This window comes from Doryrhamphus excisus, chromosome 22, assembly GCF_030265055.1.
Source record: "Doryrhamphus excisus isolate RoL2022-K1 chromosome 22, RoL_Dexc_1.0, whole genome shotgun sequence".
Taxonomy (NCBI): Eukaryota; Metazoa; Chordata; class Actinopteri; order Syngnathiformes; family Syngnathidae; genus Doryrhamphus; species Doryrhamphus excisus.
Window position 1 is genome coordinate 4,879,488 of NC_080487.1, and position 13,349 is coordinate 4,892,836.

Consider the following 13,349-nt stretch of genomic DNA (forward strand, 5'->3'; position numbering starts at 1 on the left):
ACGATCAGAAGCACTGACCTACATTGTTTTGTTCTATTACCGACTGGAGTAGTATCCATCCTATAATCTTCATTTCATAGCATGTCTCTTGGCTGCACTGCTGCAGTAGTCTACGTGTATGTTTCACTTTTTGTCCAATCAGATTTCAGTTTCTATGTGCTTCCCGGGGGCCTTCAGAATCATAAGTGCTGGTGCATAAGTGCATAGTGCCATCCATGGCCTACAGTCATCCATCCATCCATCCATCCATCCATCCATGGCCTACAGTCATCCATCCATCCATCCAACCATCCATGGCCTACAGTCATCCATCCATCCATCCATCCATGGCCTACAGTCATCCATCCATTCATCCATCCATCCATCCATCCATGGCCTACAGTCATCCATCCATCCATCCATCCATCCATCCATCCATCCATCCATCTATCCATCCATCCATGGCCTACAGTCCTCCATCCATCCATCCATCCATCCATGGCCTACAGTCATCATCCATCCATCCATCCATGGCCAACAGTCATCCATCCATCCATCCATCCATCCATCCATCCATCCATGGCCTACAGTCATCCATCCATCCATCCATGGCCTACAGTCATCCATCCATCCATCTATCCATGGCCTACAGGCACCCATCCTTCCATCCATCCATCCATCCATCCATCCATGGTCTACAGTCATCTATCCATCCATCCATGGCCTACAGTCATCCATCCATCCATCCAGCCATCCATCCATGGCCTACAGTCATCCATCCATCCATCCATCCATGGCCTACAGTCATCCATCCATCCATCCATCCATCCATGGCCTAGTCATCCATCCATCCATCCATCCATGGCCTACAGTCATCCATCCATCCATCCATCCATGGCCTAGTCATCCATCCATCCATCCATCCATGGCCTACAGTCATCCATCCATCCATCCATCCATCCATGGCCTAGTCATCCATCCATCCATCCATGGCCTAGTCATCCATCCATCCATCCATCATGTAAAACGGCTGCTGCAATTTTTGATGCTGTTGTTTCTTTGTTCAATTCTATTATGTCAATGTGCCGCGACCCAATAAAACCAATGCTCTATGAATCTGGCCAAGGGCCCAGACAGGACAGGGTCCTGGGGCAATGTGCCATCAGACTTCAGTCAAATATTTCAAAGGTCCATAGAGTCCGTAGAGTTTAGCGTTCAGAAACAATTCCAACCAAAAGCACAAGGAAATTCTCAGATTTTCAGCCAGCATCCTCATGTCTGACGATTTCCGGTTGAGGTTTTACAACATCAACATCAAGTGCACGAGGCCGCTGTCGTAAGACCTTTGCCGCAAAAGTTACAGTCGTTCATTATGAGGCGACGCCTGTTATTCAGTCGATGCGAGACAATGCATGTGTCTATAGAAGAAAAGATTCCCACTCATGTAACCGTGGCTCCCGTCACCCTCTTCTTTTATCTTCTCTATCTTGGACCCATATCAGAGCGGTTCCCTGGCTTTTATGTGGCAGACAGTAAGCCATGAAAGCTGTCGGTCTGTGACGCCACAAAGCTAACAGTCATGGTGGCGGGACAGCAACTCAAAAGGAAGTATTATGAATTTGGGAGCAGTATTGGGGGGGGTATAAAGGGGGTACAAAATGTGTGTTCTGAGGTCACGGGTGCCACGGTTTGAAAGTTGAACATTGAAATACCTGCCATTTGCTGTAAATCTTAGCTCTTCACATCAAAGTGTTTGCAGATGACTGGAAAAAAAGGATCAAGGATCCGCAGTGAAGGATTTGGGTGGTCGTTCTTCATTTAGAAATGGAACTTCATCGGTAGATGACCGCTTAGTACAATACCGGATGTGTTGCCATGGTTCATAGAAGCACAGAATGCGCAGTGCGTTCTTACTATTAATACAGACTTACCTCTCCTGTGTCATTAAAGTGACTTATGTATGTTTGGACTGTCAAGAATCTTGGACGGTTCCCATTTGGCAAGCCCTTATCCTCGTTGCTGCGGAGCCGTCAGGTCTTTGTACGGCGCAGTATCAAGGTAAGGTGTTGCGGTATTTGAATTCTAGGAACAATCAGAGTAACAATGGTCATTGCTGCAGTCAAGCCAAAGTACTACAATGTTCACAACAGGTCCCATGCACCAGCATTCATGATTGTATCTCCTGTACAAAGCTACTGTATATTGCTATTGATGTAAGAACTTAAGTGATGGTCAAGAAAACCATGGAAGTTGCTAGATATCAGCTCTTAAACACCCACTAAACGCTTATGGGTTATTTTAGTTATCATCATGATATCTGTACAAACAAATGTACCTTTAATTGTACCAGGTCGTACAATAACAACAAGGCTGGTCTATTCATTGTTTCCCATGACTGTAGTTCTTCCCACAGACCAATCAGGCTCGGTTGACCTTTGTCCCCTTCTTGTACAGTCCATAACTTGGCCACTAACCCACCCTCATCTCCTCAAAACCAACAAATTGACATCATCTTGGTATCATTGTGTTTTTGTCAGTGTTATAGCTTAGTACTGGTAGAGCAGTGCTTCATGCCGCGGCCAACAACAGTCGGGGTCTCAAAGCAGGGGTCTCAAACACGCGGCCCGTGGGCCAAATGTGGCCCGCAGGACACTAGTTTGAGGCCCCCGCCTTGATATGAAAGTTTAATGTTAGTGCGGCCCGCGCAAGTTTGATATGGATGCTGTATGGTATCATGTACCCAGAAAAAATTAGATACATCCATATACTGTAGTTGTTCATGCTAGGTGCTACAATAACAATGCATCTGGTAAGTTTTAAAAAGTAGAGGATTTCATATCACAGTATAAAAAAATACAAGATCTTTCATTATTTATTGATTGAATATGTAATTGTTAGGTGTAATTGTTAGGTATCAAACTGAGGATCACCGTTAGAGCATGAAGTGCTGCTATCGGAATTATCCATATGTTAGTATTACGTCACATACGTCACTACTTTATTCCCATAATGTTAGATCTCTATTACAAAAATTATAACTTTATTTTTTTGTTTCTCTTAATATTACGACTTATAAAAATTACAGCATTTTTTTTATTGCTGCTGTTTCTGCTTTATTTGCGTTATATTAGAACTTCTTCCCCAAGCATCTTTATTTCTTGTTTTCTTTGTTTCTCATAATATTATTATTATTATATTCTCATTAGATTACAACTTTTTTTGTTTGTTTGGAATTATAATTTAAAAAAAAAAACGCAAATGGCCCCCGGGTCGCCCTTTGGAAACCCCTGTGTGATAAACAGTGTTTCCAAAAGTGAAAACCTTTGATTGTTTGGCCCATGACAATGTCAAGGATACAATTTGGCAGAAGCAATAGATTATTTTACATCAAAGTATTCCATAAATGTTCATATAATAACACAACATAATTACCAGGAAAATTGAGCAGATGAACAAAGCAGACTTTGCATCCCATTTTGCTTCCTTTCTTGACTCCATTGTAACTTCCTCAATCTCTGTCAGCTCCCTTTAAAAAGTCCCGAAGAGGCTTGGGTGTCTGTGTCAACGTGAGAGGCTCTCTGGCGCCCCCTACAGGCAAGAAGCGTTATTGGCCCATCAATACAATGGGACACCTTTGTTAATATGGCCGGCCAATGTGCTAGCAGTCATTTACATGAACACTTCATGGCTACCAAAACCAGGATTTAGGCATTTTCAACTTTTATTTGTTGGTTTTCTTAGGGAAGGAAGCATATTATTATTATCTTTTTTTAAGAAACAAATTAGTTAGAATAGTTTGATGTTCGAACTAAGTGAATTTGACACAAACAAACAGTTTGAATAGTTTGATGTGCGGAATGAGGCCGACACAAACATAGTGTACGTAAACACAACATGGAAACAACACCACTCACCACACTGCGTTCTGTAGGGTGATATGTGGCTTCTCCACCTACTAAGGGAATTTACCAGGGTGAAGTGTGTGTGTGTGTGTGTGTGTGTCTGTGTGTGTGTGTGCACAAGAAACAGTTTATCGTGAAATCAGTTTGAAAAAACTACAACTAAACTACAGAAAATGAGTACATTATTATAACTTCGGTGCTATACTCGCTGTCGAACGCCACAGTTATCAGCTATAAATAGCTCTAAACCTCCCTCCATTTATGGTTACCAAAAATAAGAAAACAGCATACGTTTGATTTCCTGTCAGATGACACAAACATCAAGAAGTTCCATTCATGTGTCCGTCTAATTTGACTGTGGTTAGACGGGCTTTCTCTCTCGCTCCACTCGGCAGAACTCGTCACTTTCCGACGATGACAGTCCGGAATCGAAACCAAATAGGGAGGCGTCGCACCGGATTTAACCTTTTATGGGCTGAACACAGGACCGGAATTGGACTTTTTAGAGCTGTGGAGAAGAACTCAGAAGTAATATATAAGTCAATGAATCGATGTGGGTTTCTATGAAGTATTAATTGTGTTTATTTTGCTGTCTGGAACGTCCTGCGTGGACGTGGAAGTGGCTGTTTTTATTCTCAATCGTCACGGAGCTTCCCTACCAATCAGCACCCGCAGTCCCGCCCCCCACGCCCACTCCAAATTTGGTAAATGACGTAGCGAGGACATTGAAAAGGGTTCCCTTTTATACGCGCCGGAGTCACGCCGGCTGTCCCCAATAATAATAGGACTTCTTCAAGTTTCGTGTCAGATCCACGGAGCCGTGCAGCGGCGTCCTTAAAGTCACAGCAAAAAAAAAAAAAAAAAACTCCAGTTGCTTCTGTTTGCTACAAGATGACGGCTAAAACTCTGGAGAAGGTGCCTCTGAATCTCGGAGGGTTCGAGAGCGTGTATTCCGTGGAGGATATGACCACCGGATTGCCCACTTCGGTGGCTGTGTTTCCCAATTCTGACTTGGGGGCCCATTACGACCAGATCAACGTGACTGCAGGTAAGACCACCTCAAAGTTCTCCCGGTGTCATTCATCATCATCATCATCGAGATGTTCCGCTAATGACCTCATTTGGTCCGCAGATTCCCTAATGAGCGCAGAAATGAGCGCAGAGAGGCGTTCTCTGGACCTCTCATCATACGCCAGCGGCTTCCCTCAACCTTCTTCTTCTTCTTCTTCTTCTTCTTCCACACACCGCAACCAGACTTTCACTTACATGGGGAAGTTCTCCATCGACTCCCAGTATCCCACAAACTGGAAGCCCGAAGGAGTCATCAACATCGTCTCGGGTATCTTCAACGTCGCCCATCCTCCTCCTCCTCCTCCTCCATCCACCTCGTCGTCCGCTTCCCCGGCTTCCGCTGGATCCCCCGGTCACTTTTCAGGCGGGAATTTAAGTTGCACCATGGCTGCGGCCCACCACAACCAAGCCGAGATGGAGCACCATCAGCTCTACTCCCCTCCACCGCCGTACTCCTCCTCCGCTTGCGGGGAAGTGTACCAGGATCCATCGGCGTTCCTCTCCACTTCATACCCGCCACCGTACTCCTCCCCTAAGCCGCACGGCGGCCAAGAGGCGCCGGGACTCTTCCCGATTATCCCCGACTACCCTGGCTTCTTCCAGCCGGCTTGTCAACGAGACATGCACGCTCCAAGCATCCAAGACCGGAAACCATTCGGCGCATGTCCGCTCGATACATTCCGTGTGCCGCCACCCTTGACCCCGCTGAACACGATCAGAAATTACACTCTAGGTGGTCCGAGCACCGAAGCCGGAACCCAACCAAGACTCCCCACCGCATATAGCCCCCAAAACCTCCCACTGAGGCCCATTCTGCGTCCTAGAAAATACCCGAACAGACCCAGCAAGACCCCCATCCACGAGCGTCCGTACCCGTGTCCGGCGGAGGGCTGCGACAGGCGTTTCTCCCGCTCCGACGAGCTCACCAGACACATTCGCATCCACACCGGACACAAGCCATTCCAGTGCCGGATATGTATGCGTAACTTCAGCCGCAGCGACCACCTCACCACGCACATACGCACGCACACTGGAGAGAAGCCGTTTGTCTGCGACTTTTGCGGACGCAAGTTCGCGCGTAGCGACGAGCGGAAAAGACACACGAAAATCCACCTGAGGCAAAAGGAGAGAAAATCCTCTGCCGTGTCCTCCTCCTCGTCCTCCTGCGGGAGCTCCGCGTTGGAGCGCGCAGGCGGCATCGGCGCAACCAATGCGGTTTGTTCCTAGGTGGGATATTTTACGCACTACCTCACCAGACCAATTAAACAAGAAAACAAAATCAGCGGTTCTGTCATCAAACTGTTCTCGCCAAACGCACGCGGCTCAGACTCAGGCGCGTAATTGCGCACAAATCTGCTCCAAAATGACAGCACGACTGTCACAATTGCACTTTGCCCGCACAGTCTACTGAACATACAATAGCCAATCATTAACAAAGAAAGGGGAATTAACATTTGGCAAAAAAAAAAAATAATTGATTTATATTATTTAAGAGTGTTATTTAAGGCTTCTAACACACGTTTCCCCCTTCAGTGCCTTGTTGTGTCTTCTCATTTAAGGACGCTTCTAATGCAATGTATATTTCTCCTTTTAATATGTAAAGACATTCTATTTTTGTACTCATTTTGTCTTGTGTTGAATAAAATACTGTACATGTGGACTTGTAAAACAATACTTGGTGTGTAAATACACAACTCATACATACTGCAGTGTGTTGTAATGTGTGTTGGAGATATATTAAAGGGATGTTTCATACACAGGATGTATTATTATTGCTCATGATAAAGAATAATGTTTATGTGCATGATAGAAAAATACCTTATAATTCCAGTTGCAGAGACATGAAATGTAAAAATATGTTTTAAATGTTGTACTTATTTGCCGTGTGGTGTGATCATAAAGTCATGGTTTAAAAGTCTGACCAAATGAATGACGCTAACCAAGGTTCTACAGTATAATACCATAAAAAGTCTGATGGCTTTAACACAGTGACAATAATAACGCAACAACTTGAGTCCGGTTTAAAGCTTGACTTTAATGGTTATATTTACAGTGTAGAATGCTAAGGAAATGTAGCGATGTTACTGCTGCAGCCAAACATTTAACACAGTAAAAGTAAACACAGTGTACAGCGTGTGCATAAGAAGAGTTGAAGGTGTTATACATTGATATTTTAACAAAAAAAAACACAAATACATAATCTCATCATTGTGTGAAAGCTGACAGACAAGCCGCCACACTAATTCTACTGCGCATCCAAAAAGCAAGGACTACAAAAACACAAGAAACTCATAGAATTATATAAGTCATGTCCGTACAATAATTGGAATAACGCAGACAATATTGAATTGTCCATAATAATGTCAACATGATGTGCACGATGAGCCACTTCATGTCATTGTGTTTTGTGTCTGATCCTGACAACGGATCATTAACACCAACAAAACTGCTTTTTTGGTTCTACATTCTAACTAGTTTTTTAATGAGAGATAGAGAAGTTACTGCTGGTGCAATTAAAACACTTGTTTATTGTTGGCCGATGCCATGTAATAGAAATACAGCAAAAGGAATACACAATGTAAAGTGAAAAAAACTTACATTAATACTAATAATTGTGTCTATTTTATTTTAAAGCTTTGGCTTTGAATGTGTTTTTTTGTCCAGTGGACCAATGCTTTGATTTTTCGGTATGTGGTATAGATTAAATATGCTTACAATCATACTCTTAATTCATTTAATAATAATAATGGATTAGATCTATGCAGCTCTTCACAATGACGTGAAGCCATTATTCATTCACACACAGTGGTGGTGGTAATCTACATCTGTAGTCACAGTTACCCTGGTGTAGTGTGACGCAAACATGGCTGCCAATTTGCACCTACGGCTTCTCAGACCACCACTAAACATTCCTTCGCATTCAATACAGCAGTGTAGGCGGCACTGGAGGCAAGGTGGGTTAAGAATCTTGACAACAGTGACTGGGTGGAGGGTGTGAGGATCGAATCGCCAACCTTCCGGTTTCTGACCTCCTGAGCCACTACCACCACAATTTACAAAACTCTTTGGCTTTTGTACACCTCTGTCGTCATTCTCTCACATTTTCAAATTGCTAGTCGGCTGATTACATTCCCATGTGTGTACAAGGCAACATAGTCTACAAGCAAAAAAACGACATAACGACATAATCTGTTACTAAGCCACTTGAGGAAGTTGAGTTGAATTTCTGCTGAGGAGTGAGTTACAGTGCTTTAGGATGTCACCATATAGTTCCAACGGTCTTGAGGTTTCAAACCGAGACGACAGGACCTGGGTAAGGTTCTCCTCCACACCAGAAGTCCTCTGGCTGAGAGATTTCTAAAAGCCACATCTCATTTTCTCTCCCCTTCTGGTCTTCCTGATGCTCCTGATTACCCTTTTCACCTGTTCCTGGGTCAACCTGGATTTGCAGAACTTTGTAATAGTGACAATCCCGTCCATCGTCCGGATCGTACGGAGGTGCCAGGATATCCAGGAATGCGGCTGGTCCATCCACCGCATCGATCTGGTGGAGGTTATCCCGTTGAGGCGTAAGGAGGCACGGTCCGCTGGTCTCAGAGTACTCAGCTACTGAACGGAGCACGGAGCGTCGTAGAGAATCTTTTTGCAATGGAGGCACAGGAGGATCGAACTGAGGTGGGGCCGCACTGACAGGTTTGTCACACTCTACTTTGTCGAAGCACCTGATGCTCACCTTGCCATAGAGGACCTTCAACAAGAGAAACAGACGTGTCCAATACACTTCATTATCAGAGAAAATACAACTTTTTATACATAAAAGACTCATATTTGTGTGTGTTGCAGTAAATGTGGTCCAAGTGGACAGGAAGTGACGTCGGGGTTCGAGCTTGTCATGGGCTGTAGCCAAAACAGTATCCATTGTTATTCATTCATTCATTCACTTTCTACCGCTTGTCCTCACGAGGGTCTATTAAAATTAGAAACAGGGCGGCACAGTGGTCAAGTGGTTAGCGCACAGGCCTCACAGCTAGGAGGACCAGGGTTCGATTCTACCCTTGGCCATCTCTGTGTGGAGTTTGAATGGGTTTTCACATTCCAAAAACATGCTAGGTTAATTGGCGACTCCAAATTGTCCATAGGTATGAATGTGAGTGTGAATGGTTGTTTGTCTATATGTGCCCTGTGATTGGCTGGCGACCAGTTCGGAGTCTACCCCGCCTCTCGCCCGAGGACAGCTGGGACCCCCGCAACCCTCGTGAGGAAAAAGCGGTAGAAAATGAAAGAAACCTGCAATCAAAACTTGTTTTTCTGGCGATCAAGGCTGGTGCTGGTCAATTACTGACACCTTGTGATAGACTCCGAGTTTATATCTCCATAGAACACAATGATCTGTGTGCCTTGAAACATCAGTGAAAATAGTATAAAATGGCTGGTACTGAAGAGGTTGTCGTTTAAAGTTAATGTTTCAAAAAGAAGGATGGAGGCCTGCATCATTCAATGTTTATATTAATATTTTTCACCAACAGGAAACAGTAGACGGCCAGTGTGATTGATTTCTATATCAAAACACACCTGCTATAAATCCACCTAACCGGAAGTACGTCAGCTAAAAGCTCAGACAAGCCATTAGGCAAAAGGTCGTCTAATTTGCATAATTCGCCATGTAGCCTGTACGTGTAATATGTTAAAAGGCACTATTTCATGCTAAAAAGTTCCCATTAGATTCAGTAGAAGATACTGAGCTACTACAGGATCAAGTTCTGTACCTTTGCATGCCACCATATTAATAGAACTGAATAGTAAACAACAACAAAACAAGACCTTGAGCATCCCGTTCATGCCCGGGTGGTCGTGGAGCGGTATGGAGGCTCCGGTCCTGAGCAGGAACACGCCCATGCTGAACATCTCCGTCTCGCATATATGCATGTAGGTGACCGGGGGAGCTTGGTGCTCCGTCGTCCCAGATGTCGCTTTGGTTTCCGGGGGGGCGATTTTCAGATCCGCAGCCCTGAGAGCCGTCACCAAAGAGTTGAGTTCAGCCTGTTTCTCGACAAAAATGCTATTATCTTGCTTGGTGGGACATTTTAAAAATTTAAAAGTCATAAAAGCTTGTTTTGCTATTTTCTGAATGAGAGGAGTTTTGTTGTTTCGCGGCATTCTGCAACAGAAAAAAAACTAACGGATCAAGCTGCACCTTTTCCGTCGCAAATAAAACCCTGCGAATGTCTAACAGCTAATTCGATACTAAGAAAGGCTTCCCGGAGCCAGTGGGTCCACGCTCTTGAGGTTAAAATACCAGGGTTCACATGAAAAATGTGTTTTTTGTGGTGATTTAGCAGTATCTCATCCTGAAATACTATCCTTCCTCTGGTCATTTTTCACTATCCTCCCTATGTTGTTTGTGCTAACTGAGACTGCGCAGAAAACGCAAAGCATAATGGGACTTAGAGTTTTATTGAAAACATACTCGTAGTGTTATACAATTTTATCCCACACTGCATCGTATTATTGTTCTTTCTTACAATATCACAAAATGTCCAACACGTCACCATCTGGAACGTTGTGAATGTTACCAAAACATACAAAAGCATACCTGTGATCTACACATTCAGACTACATATCCCATAATCCCCGAGAACGACAACAAATGCAAAGAGGAAGGCCAGGCAGGCCGTTGAACTCGGTATCACTTTTTATTTTTTTCTTTCGACGTTCCTTTCCTGTCTCTTGGCCTCCTTTCACTTAAAGGGCGATGTATAGTGACAGAATATTTCCTTTTTCTGATAATAAGTGACTCGTTTTAGAGTGAATATGATTGAACAGAGTTGGTTCTAGTACATTTAATGGTTTTATTTTTATTTCACAGCATATACGTTCCACATAGCTGAGGTCCAGGACCAATTACCAATAGTAACACTCACAAATTACGTTTTTTTTTCACCACAAAAATATAATATCATCACACTAACATACTGTATGTTACTAATTCTGGTTTCAGCGAACAGGTGGATCTTGATGATCCCCAAGACCTTTGGGAAAATACTCTGGTGAGACAAAAGGTGTTTTCCATTACATCTAGCATAAATGTAGCGGCGAATTTCAGAAAAAGAACATCATGCCAACGGTAAAATATGGTGGTGGTAGTGTGATGGTCTGCTTCAGGACCTGGAATACTTGCTGAAATCTGTTGGATAATGCAGGATAATGATCCAAAACCCACCTCTGAACGGCTGAAGAAAAATCAAATGAAGACTTGCTGTGGCATGACCTTCAAAAGGCTTCATGCTGGAAGAGCATGACAACTGGAAAATGCAAACCGTATCTTTATTTTAACAAATAACCATATTGCACAGCACTCGCATAGTTGCCCTTCAGTTGGGGGAAGTTATTTCTGATAAGAGGGTCCAATGACCATTTATGCACAGGCAGCCATGAGTCACAATTGTTTTGTAATTTGGATTAAAATGAGATTGTTGTGTAATGTGGCTTTGGTGAACTGAAAAAGGTCAATACTGTACGTATTGGGTCATCAGAAATGACCGACCTATCAGTCTGTCGCTACTTTCTGCAAGCAAAAGGAAGTGAGCATGGTTCACCAAACAACAAAAACACTGGGGTTGAGTCACAAACACTCGGAAACAAGCGTGTGACTCACCAGCTTGAAGCACACACTGAGCGCACTCCACTCCAGCGCACACTCACATGTACTGTACATTTCAACCGATGGCACAATGGTGCTTTGCTTCAGGTCTGAATAGCATTTTATCATCTTTGTTTCCTGTGTTTTTCTCAACGAGTGCATATTGTGTATGATGTGTATGTATTATGTATGATGTGATCTGTTTTGTGTTTCCTGTCATTGAGAAAGATGGCCTTGGGAAGAAAAAGCCATCTTTCCACCCTCATTTAGCTGTCTTTGACTTCTACAAAGGGAAGAAGGTATACAATGTGTAAGAATAATGTTGTAATCAACTATTTTCCACAAGACCAGAAAGGATTTTTTCCTGCATTTTGTGTTCATTTATGGCACTGATCCATAAATCTTGACCAGGGTGGACCTCACCTCTTGCCCAAAGTCAGCTGGGATACACTCCAGCATATACCACTGCGACCCCAATGAGGACAAGGCGAATAGAAAATGGTGAACCGGTGATCCAACTTAGTGCACTTGCCGAGTGCACTCAGATGGTAGACAGGCTGAGAGGAGATGCTATAGCGGCAGCCTAATCTTGGTTCCTGCCCGGCATTTCATCAGAAAACGAGCAAATTCGTAGATTTTTATCTGCCCTGACTGCAACGTCACTGGTGCAAGGTTTTATTTACTGTTACTTAATTACTGTTTACACTGTACATTGTTCATATTGATATATATAATTGATATATATATATATATCTATATATATATATATATATATATATATATATATATATATATATATATATATATATAGATATATATTATATATATATATATATATATAAATCTATATATTATATAGATATATATTATATATATATTAATCTATTTATTCTCCACATTATTATTTATTATTCATTTTTCATTTTTCATTTTTCATTTTTCATTTTTCATTTTTCATTTTTCATTTTTTATTTTTTATTTTTTATTTTTTATTTTTTATTTTTTATTTTTTATTTTTTATTTTTTATTTTTTATTTTATTACACAGGAGCCTGACTGCACATCACTGGTGCAAGGTTTTATTTACTGTTACTTAATTACTGTTTATGCTGTACATTGTTCATATTGATGTAATCTATTTATTCTCCACATGATTATTTATTATTTATTTTTCATTTTTCATTTTTTATTATTACACGGGAGCCTGACTGCACATCACTGGTGCAAGGTTTTATTTACTGTTACTTAATTACTGTTTATACCGTACATTGTTCATATTGATGTAATCTATTTATTCTCCACATTATTATTTATTATTTATTATTTTTTATTTATTATTTATTATTTATTATTTATTATTTATTATTTATTATTTATTATTTATTATTTATTATTTATTATTTATTATTTATTATTTATTATTTATTATTTATTATTTATTATTTATTATTTATTATTTATTTTTATTATTACACAGGAGCCAGGCAACGACATTTCATTGGCAATTTCACTGCTGTGTTATTATGCAATGACAATAAAGAAAGTCTATGTCTATTTGCCACTGTTTCTCATAACCTTCCCCGCGATTAAATACTGCAGAAATAATGCACGTTTTGACCATTGTCATATATATATTCACATTGGGACAAGAAAATGGAAATGGTAAGTGAAGAATTACCAAACTATTAATTAACAAGCTTTAAGTTAAATATAAAATAATTTGAATCATTTGTTCACCGAGGACAAAGTTGTGACGAC

The 13,349-nt window shown here is 41.8% G+C and overlaps 2 protein-coding genes across 2 annotated transcripts; one reads left to right on the forward strand and one right to left on the reverse strand.

Moving 5' to 3' along the window:
- Positions 1 to 4,645: 4,645 nt before the first annotated feature.
- egr2b (early growth response 2b) lies at positions 4,646 to 6,678 on the forward strand. The gene is made up of 2 exons (XM_058061882.1): positions 4,646 to 4,929; positions 5,014 to 6,678. Exons 1-2 carry the CDS (start codon positions 4,773 to 4,775, stop codon positions 6,177 to 6,179), a joined length of 1,323 nt encoding a protein of 440 aa, XP_057917865.1. The 5' UTR covers positions 4,646 to 4,772; the 3' UTR covers positions 6,180 to 6,678.
- Positions 6,679 to 6,974: 296 nt separating this feature from the next.
- Positions 6,975 to 10,383, reverse strand: adoa (2-aminoethanethiol (cysteamine) dioxygenase a). The gene is made up of 2 exons (XM_058061690.1): positions 9,774 to 10,383; positions 6,975 to 8,700 (listed from the first exon to the last, which is right to left on the reverse strand). The coding sequence occupies exons 1-2, from the start codon at positions 10,107 to 10,109 to the stop codon at positions 8,242 to 8,244; spliced, it is 795 nt and encodes a 264-aa protein (XP_057917673.1). The 5' UTR covers positions 10,110 to 10,383; the 3' UTR covers positions 6,975 to 8,241.
- Between the last annotated feature and the right edge of the window lie 2,966 nt (positions 10,384 to 13,349).